Source organism: Rattus rattus, chromosome 5 (genome assembly GCF_011064425.1).
Source record: "Rattus rattus isolate New Zealand chromosome 5, Rrattus_CSIRO_v1, whole genome shotgun sequence".
Lineage (NCBI taxonomy): Eukaryota > Metazoa > Chordata > Mammalia > Rodentia > Muridae > Rattus > Rattus rattus.
In genome coordinates, this window is record NC_046158.1 from 96,886,441 (window position 1) to 96,903,406 (window position 16,966).

General features: G+C 48.6%; 1 protein-coding gene across 1 annotated transcript; it reads left to right on the forward strand.

Moving 5' to 3' along the window:
* Positions 1-13,831: 13,831 nt before the first annotated feature.
* Inafm2 (InaF motif containing 2) lies at positions 13,832-16,966 on the forward strand. Its single transcript, XM_032903929.1, has one exon. It carries the CDS (start codon positions 14,263-14,265, stop codon positions 14,716-14,718), a length of 456 nt encoding a protein of 151 aa, XP_032759820.1. The 5' UTR covers positions 13,832-14,262; the 3' UTR covers positions 14,719-16,966.

Consider the following 16,966-nt stretch of genomic DNA (forward strand, 5'->3'; position numbering starts at 1 on the left):
CCTATGATCCCAGAATTCACAAGGCAGGGAGATTGCCACAAATGGGTGGCCAGCTTGGGCCACAGAGTGAGGCTCTCACTCAAAAATTAAAATAAAAAAATAAAATATATTAAATTAAATAAAAAGAGAGTTCTCTGTAGCCAGGAATAATGGCATATGCGTGTAGTCCTAACACTCAAGAAGCTGAAGCAGGAGGATCACAAGTCTGAAGGCAGCCTTGGCTACATAAGATTCTGCCTCAAAAACAAATAAATGAGTGAATAAAAGTTCTCTGGAATCCCAGGAGTTACATGTTTGCTTGTCCTCCCCGCCCAGCCCTCTGCAATACAGGAGAACCACCTGGAATGTCCCCGTGGAAAGGGACAGAAAGAGTCTCAGATATGTTTTTGGTTTTGGTTTTGAGACAGGATATCTCTGCTGTAAGGCCCTGGCCACCCTGGAACTCACTATATAGATCAGGTTGGCCCTGAACTCACAGAGATCCACCTGCCTCTGGCTGCTCCGAGCTAGGATAAAGTGAGTGCCACCACTCCTGGCTGTATGTTTCCTTTTGAGGTGTCATTTTGGATCAAACTTCATCTGGTCCATGCTCAAGGAACCTAGGTGATAGTCCCAGGTCCCAGCAAAAGGACAGCTCAGTGATCTAATAAACCTAGTCAGGTCCCAATCCGTCTAGTTCTAAAAACCCCACTCCCATCAGCAGGGCCAACCCTGTCTCTGAGAGATGGTCACCTTAGGGGTGAGAGCGACAGATGACAGAAAAAACCTGACACTTGACTCAGCATGTATTTTTTAGACATGGTCACTTAGCTTTTCTGCCTCTGTTTATATATCTGTAAAAGGGGCCTGTTTTCCTATGGACGATGAGAATAAGTTAGTTGATGTCTGTCTGTGAAGCACAGTGCATCACACTATGGAGTGTCCTAGGTGGGATCGATTGCTTCTGTCTTTATTCCTAATTTAGTCCACCTCCAGCATTTTTTTTTTTTTTAAATTAGGGCCCTAGGGAAACCACGGCCTCTCGGTTGTGTGACTAGCAGGAAGCTAGTCATTATGGGAATATTTGGAGAGAATTGGGACCAAATGCAACCTTCTCTGCTGGAGCAGCAGCCCAAACCCACAAGGTAAGATGAAAGGGCTTCATTGAGGGATCCAGGCTTGGCTCCAAGACACCGGCTGCACAGGGACGGGATGGGGGAAGTGTCGGCTTAGCAGACGCATGTGTGAATAAAACAGGGATTTTGCTGACAGCCAGCTCCATCTGAGTCAAAAGACAGAGCTGCCAATAAAAGCGGACACTCTTGAGTTGCTGGGTTGGGATGCCTGTGAGCCTAGCAGTCCTTCATCTTGCAATTCCATCAGAACCGCCTGCCAACAGACACGTTCCCTGCCGCACCCAGACCCTTGGAGTCAGGATCCAGAGTGAGAGTGAGGAGAGGACAAGGCAGTTAGGCAGTTTGGACGTCTTCAGATCTTCACTCTTTGGTACCAGGAGCAGCCAGTGCCCTCGAACCAGTGCCCCATTCTCCCTCTCTGTATCATTAGGCCACATCTGAGATAATACTTGTATATTTCTATCTGCGTTGCTTCATTGCAGGGAGTGCGTGAACTGGAGAGCATTTGCTAAATATCAGCCAGGGTGCAGGAGATGTGCAACATGTTGTTGGAGCAGGAGAGAAAGCACCAGCGTCCAGAAGCTCTACCTGCATAAGGGCGGCTCTTATTCTCTGGGTCCCAGATGCCAGAAATAGAGATGACCTTGGGGCTGGGAGTGTATGGGGTTTCCTTTCAGAGAAAACACTTCTAAAGTGGGAGTATGTCAGGACAAAACTGAGAAAGAAATTATCAATGATATGGCCACAACCCAGAATGCCTCCATAGACAGTGGTGGTTTGAATGAGATTGCCCTCATGGGTCTGTATATTTGCATGCTTAGTCCTCAGTTGCTGAACTGTTTGGAAGGATCTGGAGGTATGTCCTTGTTGGAGTAGGTGTGTCCTTGTTGGAGTGGGTGTGTCCTTGTTGGAGTGGGTGTGTCCTTGTTGGAGTAGGTGTGTCCTTGCTGGAGTGGGTGTGGCCTTGCTGGAGTGGGTGTGGCCTTGCTGGAGTGGGTGTGGCCTTGTTAGAGGAAGTATGTCCCTGGAGTTGGGTTTTGAGGTTTGAGGTTTCAAAGCCTGTTCTCTCTCTCTCTCTCTCTCTCTCTCTCTCTCTCTCTCTCTCTCTCTCTCTCTCTCTCTCTTCCTGACAATCTGTGGATCATGTAGTAAAACTCTCAGCTTCTGCTCTAGCACCATGCTCCCACCATGATGATAATGGACTAAACCTCTAAAACTGTAAGCAAGTCCCCAATTAAATGATTTCCTTTGTAAGAGTTGCCTTGGTTATGGTGTCTCTTCACAGCAATGGAATAGTAACTTAAACAGGGGGCTCTGGGGCTGGGATGTCCGTGAGAAGCTACCCTCTACTGAATAAAGAGTTCTGTACCTTTAGATGGGTCTTGAAGCTGGGCAAGGCAGTTCTGTTTGGCAGCTGAAGGAAGTCTCTAGGGGAAACTCAGACACCAGCCCCTAGCAGCCAACACTCCTGAGAACTTAGTCCTAAAGACAAGACCAAGGGTCCACCTGCAGCATCTCCCTTCTCAGAGTAAGTCCCTTCTACAAGGACTAACTCCTTCACAGTGCTGGCATTTTCCTCTGGGAAACTTACAACATTTAAATGGATGAGCTAAGGGTCCCACCACCACAGTCAACCTTAGTGTCACAACAGATATTTCTTTCCCATCTCTGTCCTCTATTGTCCATTTTGAGTTTCTTTACCTTCAGTGTGACTGCTGCCTGTCTAGATGGGTTACTTTTCCAACCATGCATATACCTAGTTTGCATCAAAATCAGGCAAGGGCATACCAAGAGGCAGCACGGTGGACCCCCTGGATGCCAAGTACAGTTTCCTTACTCTGTTACATGATGGCAGACCGCTGGAAGTAGTGCACATGCCTCTGATCTCTGTAAGTTTGAGGCCAGCCTGATCTATAGAGCAAGTTCAGGGCAGCCAGAGCTACAAAGAGAAACCCTATCTCTAATAACCAGACCCAAACAAACCACAACAACCCCACACAATGGCAGTCCTTTCTTCCAAAGCACGAGGGTCAGTTACACCTGCCAGTAAGTGACTCCTGATCTTGCTTACTGGTTGATTTCTACAAGGATTCTGGATAGAAAGCAGCACATTTTATAGGGGTGCTATTCTATTCCTTTGGGGGAACTCTTCCTCACTCTGAAGCCAAGTTCTGAACCCTGGGGTTCCTACTTAGAACTGAAGGAACACAGGGAATGGTAGGTAAATGACGTCAGTCTTATTTCCATCTCTGGTTTCTTAGGATTTTATGCTGGGCCATGGTAGCATATAATAGACATTAATTAGGGTGTACACATCCTCTGGATTGCAGAGGCCCATCTTCTTAGCACTTTAACTGCACTCCAGAGAGGCTGGCCCATTCTTGTCTCACCTCTGTGCAATCTGTAGCCTCAGAGGAGTGAGTTGTCCAAGAGGCCAGAAGACTCTGTGATCATCCACCTTCTTTTGCTATAGAGCACCATTCTGTGAGACCCCTTGTCAGCAAGTGAATAATTTCTTTTTTTTCCCTTTTTTTTTTTTGGAGCTGGGGACTGAACCCAGGGCCTTGCGCTTGCTAGGCAAGCCTCTACCACTGAGCTAAATTCCCAACCCCAAGTGAATGCTTTCTAAGCATCCCAGAAGTGATCTGAATTTCAGGTGGAAAGCCAACCCTATATCCAGAAAACATGCCAGTTTGAGTCAAGTGACACACCAGTGCTTCTAGAGCAAAACAGGTGCAACAATCAACTTGTTACCTCATGGCCATTTGGTTCTGGAAGGTAGTAGATAAGTCCGTTTTGCTGTGTGTGTTGTGACAGCATCGTGGCTCCCATCCAGACAGACCACACCAGGCCAATGCAGCTCCATGCACGAGAGGTTTATAGTGAGAGAAGGGAACAAAGGGGGGTGGCAGAGACAAAGGGGGGAAAGAGAGAAGAAGGGGCAAAGGTCAGAAAGGGTCTGCCTTTTATTTAGGCTGCGATGTGACATCACCGCTCCCTGGTAAAGTGGGAGGTAAACCAAATGGATGCTGGGAGTGTATGGCATTGTCGTGGCAACAGATGCATAGGTCCCTATCGCCTATGAGTGATGTCACCATCATCGCTGGGTTCGGTGGTGAACTGTACAGCCGGATCCTGGTGCCAACAGTGTGGGAGTCCATTCTGGTGGACCACCCCTACCATCGCTTACAAGCCTGTACATAACCTCCATCTCGGCCAACGGGGCTGTTCATATGACTGCTGAGCCAGACATGGAGGTCATTCTATCTACTTGGTTGTTGAATATCTCCTTTGTGGTGGGTTCTTCTGAGCGGACATTAACATGTAATACGCACTTTCCCATTTCATACCTATCTCCACAGATGGACGCCTCCCCAATCCCTAGACTTCCTTGCTCTTCATCTGCATTTGCTGCGGCTCCTGTGCCTGAACAGATACCCAGGGTAGGCCTCTGTACTGGATGGCCATGATGATGATGTAATCTCCAGTCAGGTAGCAGCATTACTTGGATGCTGTGTCTAGCATTTAGCTTCCCTGCTTGCCCCAGTATTCAAGTATTCAGTGTTCAAACAGTGATGGGTACCTCCGAAGAAGTGGGGAAATCATGATAGCATTGTCAGAGTGCTTTGGGAGAGCCTTCCTCTTGGAAAGGGGACCTCTAAGCCAATGTTTCAGTCACTGCTCTATTGCTGTGAAAAGGCACCATGACCACAACAATCTTCCAGAGGGGGAGCATTTAATCGGGACTGGCTCAGTCTCAGTGGTTTAGTCCATTGTTACCCTGATGGGAGCATGGTGGCATGCACAGGATAGCTAATCTGCTGACCCGTTCTCATTCTTTGACTTGTTCTGTCTTTACCTGTCTCTGTAAGACACAGGGAGCACATGTGAACCCTGAGATTGCATTATTTAGTGAAGAAGGAAAAAAAAACCTGTTTCTAGTTGTGGTGTGGCTTACCTTTAGCACATGCCTTTAATCCCTTTGGCTGGAATAAGACATGCCCTTAGTATACACATTTAATCCCCACAATGAAGGTAAAGTCAGTTTGTAGAAGGAAGCGCCTGTGTTTGAAAGTGATGTCTGATTGAGTGGCAGACAAACTGACGAATCAGAGGAAGATTTGAGAGAATAGGATCTTCCCAACTCTCATGAGAAGACAGAGGAAAGGGAAGTTACTTAAGAGAATGGTGCGGAGAAAGGAAGGAGGGAGGGAGGAGGTGGCTTTACCAGGAAAGTTTTACAGAGACAGGTGAAGACAGAACAAGCTAGAGAATGAGGAGCCAGAAGACTAGAACAGACTGTCAGTTAGTATGAAGCCAAGCAGAGCAATTCAGGAGAGGCCAAAAGAAAGAAGCCAGATTGAGTCAGTCAGTGTGGAGAGGAACCCCGACAGCTGAGTTGAACCAGTCAGCCAGAGTTCAGAAAGAGCTGGACAGGGCAAGCTTGCTCAGCAGTAAGTCTCAGAGGCTGAAAACATTATAGGCCTAGATAAGAGTGTAGGAGACTAGAGCTTCCAGGACTAAGCCTAGGTTAGCAGATGGATGCAGTAGGCCTTGGGGAAGACAATTACTTCAGGAAAATAAAAGTTCCTTTTATAGCGGCAGGCAAGCAGACATGGTGCTGGAGAAGCGGCTGAGAGTTCTACATCAGATCCACAAGCATGGGGAAGAGAGACACTGGGCTTGGGCTTTTAAAGTACCAAAGCCCATTCCCAAACCTTCCTTCAACCTATTCCAATAAAGCCACACTCCCTAATCCTTCTCAAGTAGGGTCATTCCCTGTGACCAAGTATTCAAGTATATGAGCCTATGGGAGCTATTCCTATTCAAACTTCCACAGTAGTTTGAATGTAACAGATATGAAAATAGAATTAGGTTTAGAAACTGGCCACATACGTAGCTTTTTTTTTTTTTTTTTTTTTTTTTGGTTCTTTTTTTTTTTTCAGAGCTGGGGACCAACCTGGGCCTTAGCTTCCTAGGCAAGCGCTCTACCACTGAGCCAAATCCCCCAACCCCATATAGCTTTTTATTGGCACAGCTGCCATTGATCTCTTGTCTTTCGCACTTTGTCTTACTAGTGCATCTTTAGTGCACTTTACAGCTTATCTTGTGCGTGTGTGCACACGTGTGTGTGTGTGTGTGTGTGTGTGTGTGTGTTAGTAACTGGTGGGACTGGGTTCTCTCCTCTCCTTCCAGGGATTATCTCAGGTCTTCAATTAGCAGCAGCTTTACCTGCCATGGCCCTGTTAGCATACTTTGATGGTATCAAAAAGTGGATTTTAAGGTGACATTTTCACACATGTTGTTACTATACTTTGATGGTGTTTAGCCTCCATTGTCCTCTCTTGCTCCGTCTCTCCTCTCCTGTTGGTCCCCTTCCTCCTCTTCCACTTTCCTTTCTTTTTTAAAAATCTAGATCCCTGTGATGGGTAATTTTGGTTGTTAACTTGACTACATCTGGTATTAACTAAAACCAAGCTGTTGGGCTTGTGGTTCGGGGATGCTCTAAATCAGATCATTTGGAGTAGGAAGACCCACTCTAAATCTGGGCCACACCTGCTGATGGCAGCCCACAGAAGAGACCGTGGAGAAGGAAGCGCTGCTTCTTGCCTGCTTGCCCTCACTCTTGCTGGCAAATCCATCTATCCTGCTGCTGTGCCAGTCCTTCACCAACTTTAGAACCAGCATCTCCGGCATTTCAACATGACTGAATACCAGCAGCTCCCTCAGGACTCCTTTAGACCATCAGAGACAGATCATGACTGCAAGGATTCTAGCCTGTAGACTGAACTAGATTCACAGCCTCAACATGAGGCAGCCATTGCTGCCTGGACTCCCTGGACCAAATCCTGTAAGACAATCCATTTTATCAGTTCTGTTCCTTTAGAGAACCCTAATACAAGTTCTTGTGTGAAATTGGTCTTTAGGTTTGGCTTATGATCTCAAGTTAGGTCCATAACTTCCTCCTCCTTCCACCCCTCCCCCTTCCCCTCCTCCCCCTTCCCCTCCTCCCCCTTCTTCCTTTCCTCCTCCTCCTCCTCCCCTCCTCCTCCTCCTCCCCTCCTCCTCCTCCTCCTCCTCCTCCTCCTCCTCCTCCTCCTCCTCCTCCTCCTCCCTCCTCCTCCTCCTCCTCCTCCTCCTCCTCCTCCTCTTCTTCTTCTTCTTCTTCTTCTTCTTCTTCTTCTTCTTCTTCTTCTTCTAAGACAGGGTCTCTGTGTGTAGCCCTAGCTATCCCGGTACTCACAGAAATCCACCTGCCTCTGCTCCTGAGTGCTGGAACTAGAAGTGTGTACCAGCACGCCAGCTTGATATTCTCTTTCTTGATGATGATTATCCTAACTGGGTAAATGAGGGTGTTATTTGGCTTGCTTTTGCCTGATGGATAAGGATAAACACCCTCTCCTATGGTTTTATTTTTTATATTTCAATAATTTTTAAATTATTTAAATTTTATTTTAAATTTTTATCTTTATTTATTAAATTTATTAAATTTTTTATCTTTAAAGATTTCTTTTTATTTTATGTATATGACTGTTTGGCTGAGTGTCTATGTGTGCACTGTGTATGTGCCTGATGTCCACAGAGGCTAGAAGAGAATGCTGGATCCCCTGGAACTGGAGTTACAACTATAAATCCATGGAGCTGAAACTCAGGTCTACTGCAAGAGCAAATGTTCTTTAGCCACTGAGCCATCTCTCCAGCCCTCCCTGCCCCCTTTCATGTATTTATTGGCTATTTATACTTTTTCCTTTTGAGAACTCAGTGTTCAGTCCATTCACTCATTTATTGGTTGGGTTATTTGTTACCTTGGTGTTTAACCTTTTAAATTCTTTTTTTAAATCTTATTTAATATGTATGAGTGTTTTGTCTGCATGTGTCTCTCTGCACCACAGGCATGCCTGGTGCTCTCAGAAGCCCTGAGACAGGTAGCTGTGAGGGGCCATGTGGATACTGGGAACCGAAACTGGATCCTCTGGGAAAGTAGTCAGTGCTCTTAACCATTGAGCTATGACTCCAGCCTCTGAATTCTGCATATACTCTGGATATTAGTCCCCTGTCAGATGCATATAGCTGGTAACCCCTACACACACTAACACCCCCACACACATTCACACACACACTGTCCCTTCACACTGGCATTCGTTTCTTTTTCTATGAAGAAGCCCTTTCAGCGATGGAATGGATCCAAGATGTCAGTTCGGACTGGTTATCGGAGCTCCTGGAGGCCCATTCAGAAGGTCTTTGCCTAGTCCTACATCTCGAAGTGTTTTCCTGTGGAAGTTTCAAAGTTTCCAATCTTACATTAAGTTCGCAGACCTGGGGCTGGAGAGATGGCTCAGCCGTTAAGAGCACTGACTGCTCTTCCAGAGGTCCTGAGTTCAAATCCCAGCAACCACATGGTGGCTCACAACCATCTGTAATGGGATCTGATGCCCTCTTCTGGTGTGTCTGAAGACAGCTACAGTGTACTCATCTATAAATCTTTTTGAAAAAAGTTCTCAGATCTTTTCAGAGACTTCACAAAGTCAAAATCATTTTCACGATACTAAGGTGTCTGTTCTGCCTTTTAAACGGCTCTGACGTTTGCACCAGTGGTACAAACGAGTAGTGTGAAGGAAGCAGCAACAGGGGGACTGTGAGTTTAAGAGATGAAGGGAAGAAAAGGGAGCAAGCCCCAGGTTCACTGAAGAACATGTTCACAAGCAAAAGCCGTGTTACACTATACTACATCACGAACGACACCCAGGCACAGCTCCTTCCAGCATTCTCAGTGGCAGAGGACTGTAAAGCACTCTACTGCACACAGAAGTGTGACTGTCCTTTGGGGAAACCTCTTGAGTGACTGGGCTGTGACCTGAGCCAGCCACCTTTGCTGTGGGACATTATCCTCACTTGAAGAATAACGACATAAAGCCATTGTCACGCAGGCTTGACAACTTGGCAGGCGTTTTCTCAAATGTGAACCAGGTGTCCCTGTCACTTTAAGGAAAACTGACATCTGGTGCCAATGATAAAAGTCTGACCTCTCAAGTAAAAATAGAATTTGGAATAACCTGCGTGCACTATATTATGAACTTGATTGATTTCCCAGGGTTTGCTTAAACTGTTTCTGGTATTCCCAAGTACAATTGTTATATTGCACCATTAAATGTATCAATATTTGGAATTATGCATGCCAGTAAGTCAATATTTTCCTAATAGCTAAAACAGGATGTCACAAAATCATACGTAGATAAAAACGCCTTCCCAAGAGCAAGGTAGACGGTGACTTTAATCAAGGAAGTATGGAAAGTTCATTGATAGAGTAATAATGGGGTATGGCTTTTTCTGGTTGGTTGGTTGGTTGGTTGGTTTGGTTTGTTGTTGTTGTTTTTGTGCTTTTTTCTGTTTTTGGTTTTTGTTTGTTTGTTTTGAGACATGGTTTTTCTTTGTAGCCCTGGCTGTCCTGGAATTCACTCTGTAGACTTAACCCATCTTGAACTCTGATATCCGCCTGTCTCTACCTCCTCAGGGTTAAGATTGAAGGCCTGCGCCGCTGCCACCCCCACCCGGCTAGTAATCACGTTTTATAGTCTGCATGGCAACTTCCACTTAGCACTTGTTGAGATTTGGTGTAGTACAAAAAATAGCCACGACGCTCCGAAAGACTACTAAAATACTCTTCTATTTTCCAACCACATATCTACATGATGCCAGATTTTCTTTATATATTTTGACCGAAGGAACACAGTGCCAGCGAAAGTAAGCCTCCAGCTGTCTTCTATAAAGCAACGTTCGAGAGAGTTGTAAAAATGTGAAAGTGGCCAGGCGTAGTGACACATGCCTTAAATCACAACACCGGGGAGGCAGAGGCAGGCAGAGCCCTGTGAATGGAAGCCTGGCCTCATCTACATAGCAAGTTCCAGGCCCGCCGCAGTCACCTGTAATCCATCTTGGAGACTTGGTAAGTCTAACTTACTTTAAAAGTAACCGGGTTACTTTTTAAAAAAATTTTTTTAAGAAATATATTGATTTTCATAAAAACATGTCCTTTATTCACATGCAACGGGACTGAAATGTCCTAACGAATTAATAGTTTATAAATCCCTGCCTCCTTTCTAATGTGTCAATATACCGATAATTATAACCCACACAAAGAAAAGGGTTTGTTTATGTGCATTGGTGTTTTGCCTATATGTATGCCTATGTGAGGGTGTCAGACCTTAGAGTTACAGACAGTTGTGAGGCGCCATGTGGGTGCTGGGGATTGAACTTGTGTCCTCTGGAAGAGCAGACCGTTCAATGCTCTCAACCGCTGAGTCATCTCTCTAGCCCTACAAAACTGTTTTGTTGACCTCAATGTTTTTCATGTCTGTCTCATGTTGCTGAGATTGGTCTTGAACTCCCAGCATGAAATGGTTTCCCTACCTCAGCCTCTCAGGTAGCTAGGACTACATGCTTGTGCTATGAAGACTAGCTCTGGAAACCTGAGGTAAAGTGCTTGAGAACTTCGGGCACAGTTGAGGCACAGTGGGCCACTGTGAGCGCCTGGCCCCACTGGATGCTAACTCATGTTAGCTATCTTAACAACTGGCTTCCGATATTTCATGGGGCCAGTTCTAGGAGGGCCTCTTGCTGGCCTCCGGAGGACAGCTCAGACCGAGAAGCTTCCTGGTACAATACGGGTATCCTTCCCACCAGCCATTCCTCACTGATTTGATACCTAAGTTTGTCTGAGCCTTCTGGCCAGACTTAAATAGTCTGGCACACATAGAATACCCACAGTAGCACCCCAACTCTTGGGGTTTTTTTTTTTTTAACCCTTCTTCCATGGCAGTTCTGGTATTCTGTTTTACTCTGGTGTTTCTCCAATCTCCCAAAGTCTTTGTCAGCGTCCTAAATCCTTCTTCACAGGCTGGTGCCTCCATAACAACAGCCTCCCTAACTCAATGTCAGGTTCAGCCCGTCCCACCCACTAACCTATACTGGACATCTGTCTCTGCCAGTACGGGGTGTCCACATCTGCAACTCCTTCAGGACGCAAGGTGCCTCCTGTTTTTCCCAGAAGGGCCCTGCAGATCTCTGGATGGGTTTCATTGCCATTTCATTCTCCTTAATGGTCCGGTAGAGAAAGAGGCAGCTTCCCTCCCTGGCTGGGGACAGTTCCCAGGAACAGTAGCAGCAGGGAGCCATCCATAGCCAACACTGGCACAGCATCTCCCTCCCATGGACACAGGGCTGGTGCCACACAGAATCCCCTAGAGAGACAAGGTTTGGCTGTGCTTTCAAGCAGAGTAGAGCCAGAGTCAAGCATCTAGGTCCTGGAGTCAGTGAGACTTGGGCGTTAACTGAAGTCTAGTCAAGTGGCCTGAGATAAGCACCTTAACCCTTTTGAAGCAGTCTCTTCTTACAAAGCGGATGGAGATCGATATTAACGACCTGATATATGGCATATAATTATGACTGTAGACGTAGTGCCTGGCACATACCGAGACTATAGGCTGTGCTGCTGCTTTGACTGCTTCAAACTTTTCCAGAGGCCAAAAGGGTTTCTTCGGGGACCAGACAACGAGGCTCGTCGCAGAGACAGTCGTTTAGTTGGCGCGGCACAGCGCCCCGCAGGAGTGTTGCACAAGAGGCCCTAGGGTGGTTGAGGGTTCACCAAAGATGGCCTTTTGGATCCATTCTGTCCCCAAACTTGCCTTGATTCTTGAGTTCCTGCCTAACCTTGGTGGGAGAGAGGCACTTAGAAAAGCATATTCACTTTCAGGCCACTAGGGGGCCATTTAGTTGCCGGCAACAGGAATACGCTAATGGTTTCTTAATGGCTCAGGCACCAGGGAGATCAGGCTCAATTATATCTGAAAGCATTTTGAGTTCCAGGGGTAAAAGACACTATGTAAATCCAGATAATAAATAGTGCTTATTGACGACAGGTTAAAGAATCTGGCACTGTTTCATTTGGGGAAGAATAGGGAGAGGAATTGAATAAGGGCTTCAAGTACATCATTGTTTAGAATAAAAAAGGAGTGACACGTTGTTTTCCAACTCTGCTGGGAAGCAAGCTAGAAAAAGGAAGTGTAATTTGCAGCAGAAATATGAAGAGGCAATATGGAGTGCATTCCAGAAAGGGAGTCAAAGGGGCTCCAGGTGGTTCTTATATGAGATCTTAAGTTGTAAGATCTTCACCTTGGGATGGTGCTATGATCAACCTCACCAGGAAGGTCGGAGAACAACAGAGAAAAGAGAAAGCAAGATTTGATAGCAATTCTTGGGACTTTAATGCTACAGGCCACCTTCAAGACCTGCTCTGGCTGCCCTGGGAACAGTACCCCACCGCATGTGTGTGTGTGTGTGTGTGTGTGTGTGTGTGTGTCCCTCTCTCTCTCATACACATGCACACAGACACACATGGCCTATCAATCCACAGGAGCCAATAAACACTAAACTCCCAATGTCCTTGTAATTTCTCAGAAATTAAAAAGTCACGGATTCCCTTGAAATAGCATTGGGTGGGCCATTGCTAGAGGCGCAGCCCCACCTGAGCGTCCAACCCACACCGGATTAGAAATGTGGTTCCAGCAGCCCACTAGCACACTGCATTCTGGTAGCTGCTTCTGTGCTTAGGGATGGAAAATTTGGGGAAGGGCTTAGATAAGGAAAGTCAAGTCAAAGGCTCCTGGAAAGGGAGAAGTGGACCGGGCAGAAGGAGTCCTGCTTGGGGGTTGGAGGAAAGGGTAGAAGTCAGCCAGGCCCTCGCAGAGGCCACACCCCACCCCAACTACATCAGGAACAACAGTCCTCTCTCCCACACAGGGCACATCCACTGAGACATCCAGGCTGCTTTGGGAACACAAGCAGGAGGGACCCAGAAATCAATCGCCAGTGAATTACAAAGAGAAAACAGAGAGGAAAGAAGCAAAGAAGAAGAGGGTGAAGGCATAGAAAAGGTGGTACGGAAGGGTTGCTGGCATCCAAAGGGCCCTAAGAGCAAACAAAGTCTGAAGCCCACTAGGAACAAGCCTCAATAGGAAAAGACAATTCTCTAGATCCTAGGACTGAAGAGGCTCAATGAATGAAAACGCTGGGAGATGTCCTTCACCAGTTCAGTGCAACCCCTTGGGTACAATTCAAGACCAGTCAGAAGACCAGAAAGTAGGACCTGAGACCTGTTGTGGGATTTGAGATTAAGGTGGCAGGCGAGTCTAGGAAGAAACTCAACCTTTGGGTCTGCCCCTGAGGCTCGCCGTAGCCTGACTCGGGGGTCCTAAGAAGACCCAATCAGGCAAGATTCGAGTGGTCTCAGAGTCTAGCCCAATGGAAGAAGCGCGACAGACCGCGGTTTCGGTGTGAGGGCGCCAGGTTTCCAGACCCAAACCAGGCTCTGGGGTGAAGGGGTCTGGGACATTACCCTCTCCTACGCGAGAGCACCAGCTTAGTGTTAGCCACACTTCGGAGACCTGGTGTACGTCGGCCTGTTTAGTTCTCCCACCTACTACCTCCTAGCCTGGGGCCATGTGAGGAGACGCCTGAGTTGACAGCTCTCCAAGGAGCCTGCCCCTCCCTGCCACCTCCCAATTCTGCACTCCCTCCCTCAAAGTGTCATTCCCCCTTTAAAGAAGCGCCTGTCGCCCCTTTAAGGCCCAGCCTCCCTTAACTCTCTCTTAACTGGGCGTCCCCCACGGGGCCCACGACGCCTCGCCGCAGCCGCCTCCCAGCTCGGCACTTCCGGGCCCCTACATCGCCCTTTTAAGGGGCAGCCCCCCGGCAGCGCGCGGCCCCGCCCCCTGCACCGGCGCGCCCCGCGGGGGAGCCGGGCTGGAGCCGAGCGCGCGGTCCGCGCGGCCACTGGAGACCAGGCGGCCGGCGGCCGGGCAGGCGGCGGCAGCGGATGGGGACGCGGAGTCGGGCGGCTGTGGCTGTGGCGGCGGCCGGAAGCAGCTGGCGGGCCGGCGGCGGCGGCGGCGCTGGCGGCGGTGACAGGCCCAGGCCCCGGCGGCGGTAGCGACGCGGTGGCGGGCTGCGGGCGGGCGGCGTGAGGAGCAGCGGCGGAGCGCGGGGCCGCCGGGAAGCCAGGGCGCCGAGACGCCCCCTGCCCAGTCCTCGCAGGCCGCCAGGCCCCCTCCAGCCGGGGCCGTGGAGCACCGGGGCAAAGGCCGGGGCCCCCATGAAGGAGCGCGACGCGGCCCCGGCCGAGCGGGGCAAGCCGGCCACCTACACCGGGGACAAGAAGGCGAAGATGGCGGCCAAGACCAACAAGAAGTGGGTCCGGCTAGCCACGGTGTTCGCCTACGTGCTCTCCGTGTCGCTGGCCGCCATCGTACTGGCCGTCTACTACAGTCTCATCTGGCAGCCGGTGGGCGCCGGGACCTCGGGGGGAGCCGTCGGCCCGCCCCCCAGCGGCTCCAACACCACCGGCCCGTCTGGGACTTCGGGGGCGGCGGGGCCCAACACCACCAGGTCGTCCCGCCGCGAGGCGCCACGCGACGCGCCCCCGCTGCAGGCGGCGAGGCCGGCGCCCCCGGAGCCCGCTGTAGACAGCCCCCTGACCGGGCCGCTCGAGCGGCCGCGGGGGCCGGACGAAGACGAAGAGGAAGCGGCCGAAGAGTCCCGGAGTCGTTGAATCTCTCCGTGTTGGGGACGGTCGGGAATCATCGTCCCCCAAGCCCCCAAGCGGGACTTTGCAGCAGGACCGGCTCCGGAGCCCGCCGGAGTGACCCCTACGCGAGCGTACGCCCCCACACACCTCAACGATAGCCAGCTTGCCCCGGGAGCCGGTAATGCACAACCGGATCTTCAGCCAAGGGACCACGATTCGCCGGGGACTCCGGGTTTGATCTTCCCAGCACCGTGCAGCGCCGAGGGCCCTGAGCCATAAGGGGAACTGGGGGGATGGTGGGGAGAGCCTAGCACCCAACCCTTCTGCGCTGCTAGCTCTGGTGTTTCCTAAACGCAGGGGGTGACTCGGGCGCCCCCTCCCCAAGACTCAGGGGAAGGTAGGGAATTGTGTAGGGGCTCTTTTTTAGTAAGCTGAGGCTCTCCCGAAGAAGAGAGCACCAAAAGTAGCGGAGCTCAGGTACGTCAACCTAGTTGCAGTGGCCAGACATGCGTTTAATTTATAGATCCCTGTATATAGTTGTTGACATATGCACTAGACGCTATAATCACATAGGACTATGTATCTCCCCACACCCTGTGTAGCTACTGAATGGTGGGGTCCAGCAAGGGCTATTTGCTGGCCTTCAAACTGCACTTAGCCTGAGGGCACAAACACAGCTTTTATTTTTCTTTTCCATCACCCACTCTTTCACCTGTTCTCTTCCTGTTTCAGAAAGATAAGTTTCTGACGTTCTTACACAAGAGTATAATCATTCTTAGACTGCTACCATGACAGTGGAAAAACCTTAGCAATAGAAACTGTTTAGGGAGAGTGGGGACTGTGCTGATCCCCCTCCGGTTCCCATCCTAGTGCTCCCACCAAAGTGGCTTCCTGTTGTAGCTTGAATCTCTGGATCCGTGCCAGGGGCAGTGGAGAGAAAGAGTAAGGCTGCTGTGTTTAGATTGGTCCCTTCCCCTCACAGAACTCCTTTAGGAAGAGCAAGCCTTTTTAAGTACACTGATTGGCAAGTGTTTTCTCCCATTCCCTTCTCAACTCCTCAACTATCTTATCGGTTCCAGATCTTGTCTTATTTAATTTCTTGCTCTTCTAGATCTTGTCTTACTCATTTTTGCATTTCCTATTTTCTGAGCCCAACACAGCAGCTTGCTGTTAGGAACAAAATCAGTTGCAAAACCAGAGCTTTGATGTGGTTCTGAGTTGCTTTATTGGGTAAGAAAGAGCAGAAGGTAGACTTCAGGCTCAGGAGTGTGCTTAGATAGCGAGTGAAGAGACCGGCTATGGGAAGATTGAATTGGCAGCTTGTCTTTCTCATTCCTTATAAGCTTCCACTTAAATGCAGCCAACAATTTTCTAGAGGTGGTGACACACACACACACACACACACACACACACACACACACAGAAACACACAGCTCCAGGGCAGCAGGAATTATTCTTTGTTTAGATTCCATTCCCTCCTGCCACTTGCTTTTAGGCAATAGAGTGTGGGTAGTGACAGAGATCAAACCCCCTAGTGTTTCCTTTTTGGGAAATAAGCTATTTAAAAAGAAACAAAACAGGAACCTTGCCCACCTTAGTCCTGAAACTGTCTATCCACTTTTCTGGCCTACCTTGTAGTTAGCTCTGATTCAGGTTTACAGGACAACAGTCTTGATTTAAGCCATGTCCTGTCCTGGGCAAGAAAATAGCAACTAAGCTGGCAGCCTCCCAGCAGGCTGCCAACACCCCAAGGTGTCTGGGCTTGGAGATTTCTTCACAGCTGATGAGGACTTAAGTCATTAGGAAGCCCATGGGGACTTTTTAAATTTTTGATGAGAGACTGGGGGGAAGAAACATAAAATGCCACTTTGTATCTTCAATAATAGCCTGTCATTTATATTCATGGTGTGAATTTTTAGTCCTATATTTTAATAATTTGTAAATTGATCTCTTATTCCAAGAATCCTCTGGACTCGTGGGAGAGTGTCTGGGAGTCCATTCCTCTTCCCCTCCTGACCCTGCTTTATGGACTGTTTAAATCCACTTTGGATCAAAGAGTTCAGCAAGACCACTTGTGGTCCAGCTGGCCTCCTGACTCTATAAGCCTTCACTGGAATTGGGACATTTTCTCCAGCCCTAGCTGTGAACATGACCAGAGACATTATTTATAATTCAGCCATTCAAGATATACCTGTACTTTAAAAGTCCTGTATATTTTTTAAAAGTTTTATTTTTCAGGTGAACAAAAATACATTCTAAGAACTCTGCCTAA

Bases quoted from the DNA above. Each gene is read 5' to 3' on its own strand.
- Inafm2 (XM_032903929.1), top strand. From the start codon at position 14,263: ATGAAGGAGCGCGACGCGGCCCCGGCCGAGCGGGGCAAGCCGGCCACC.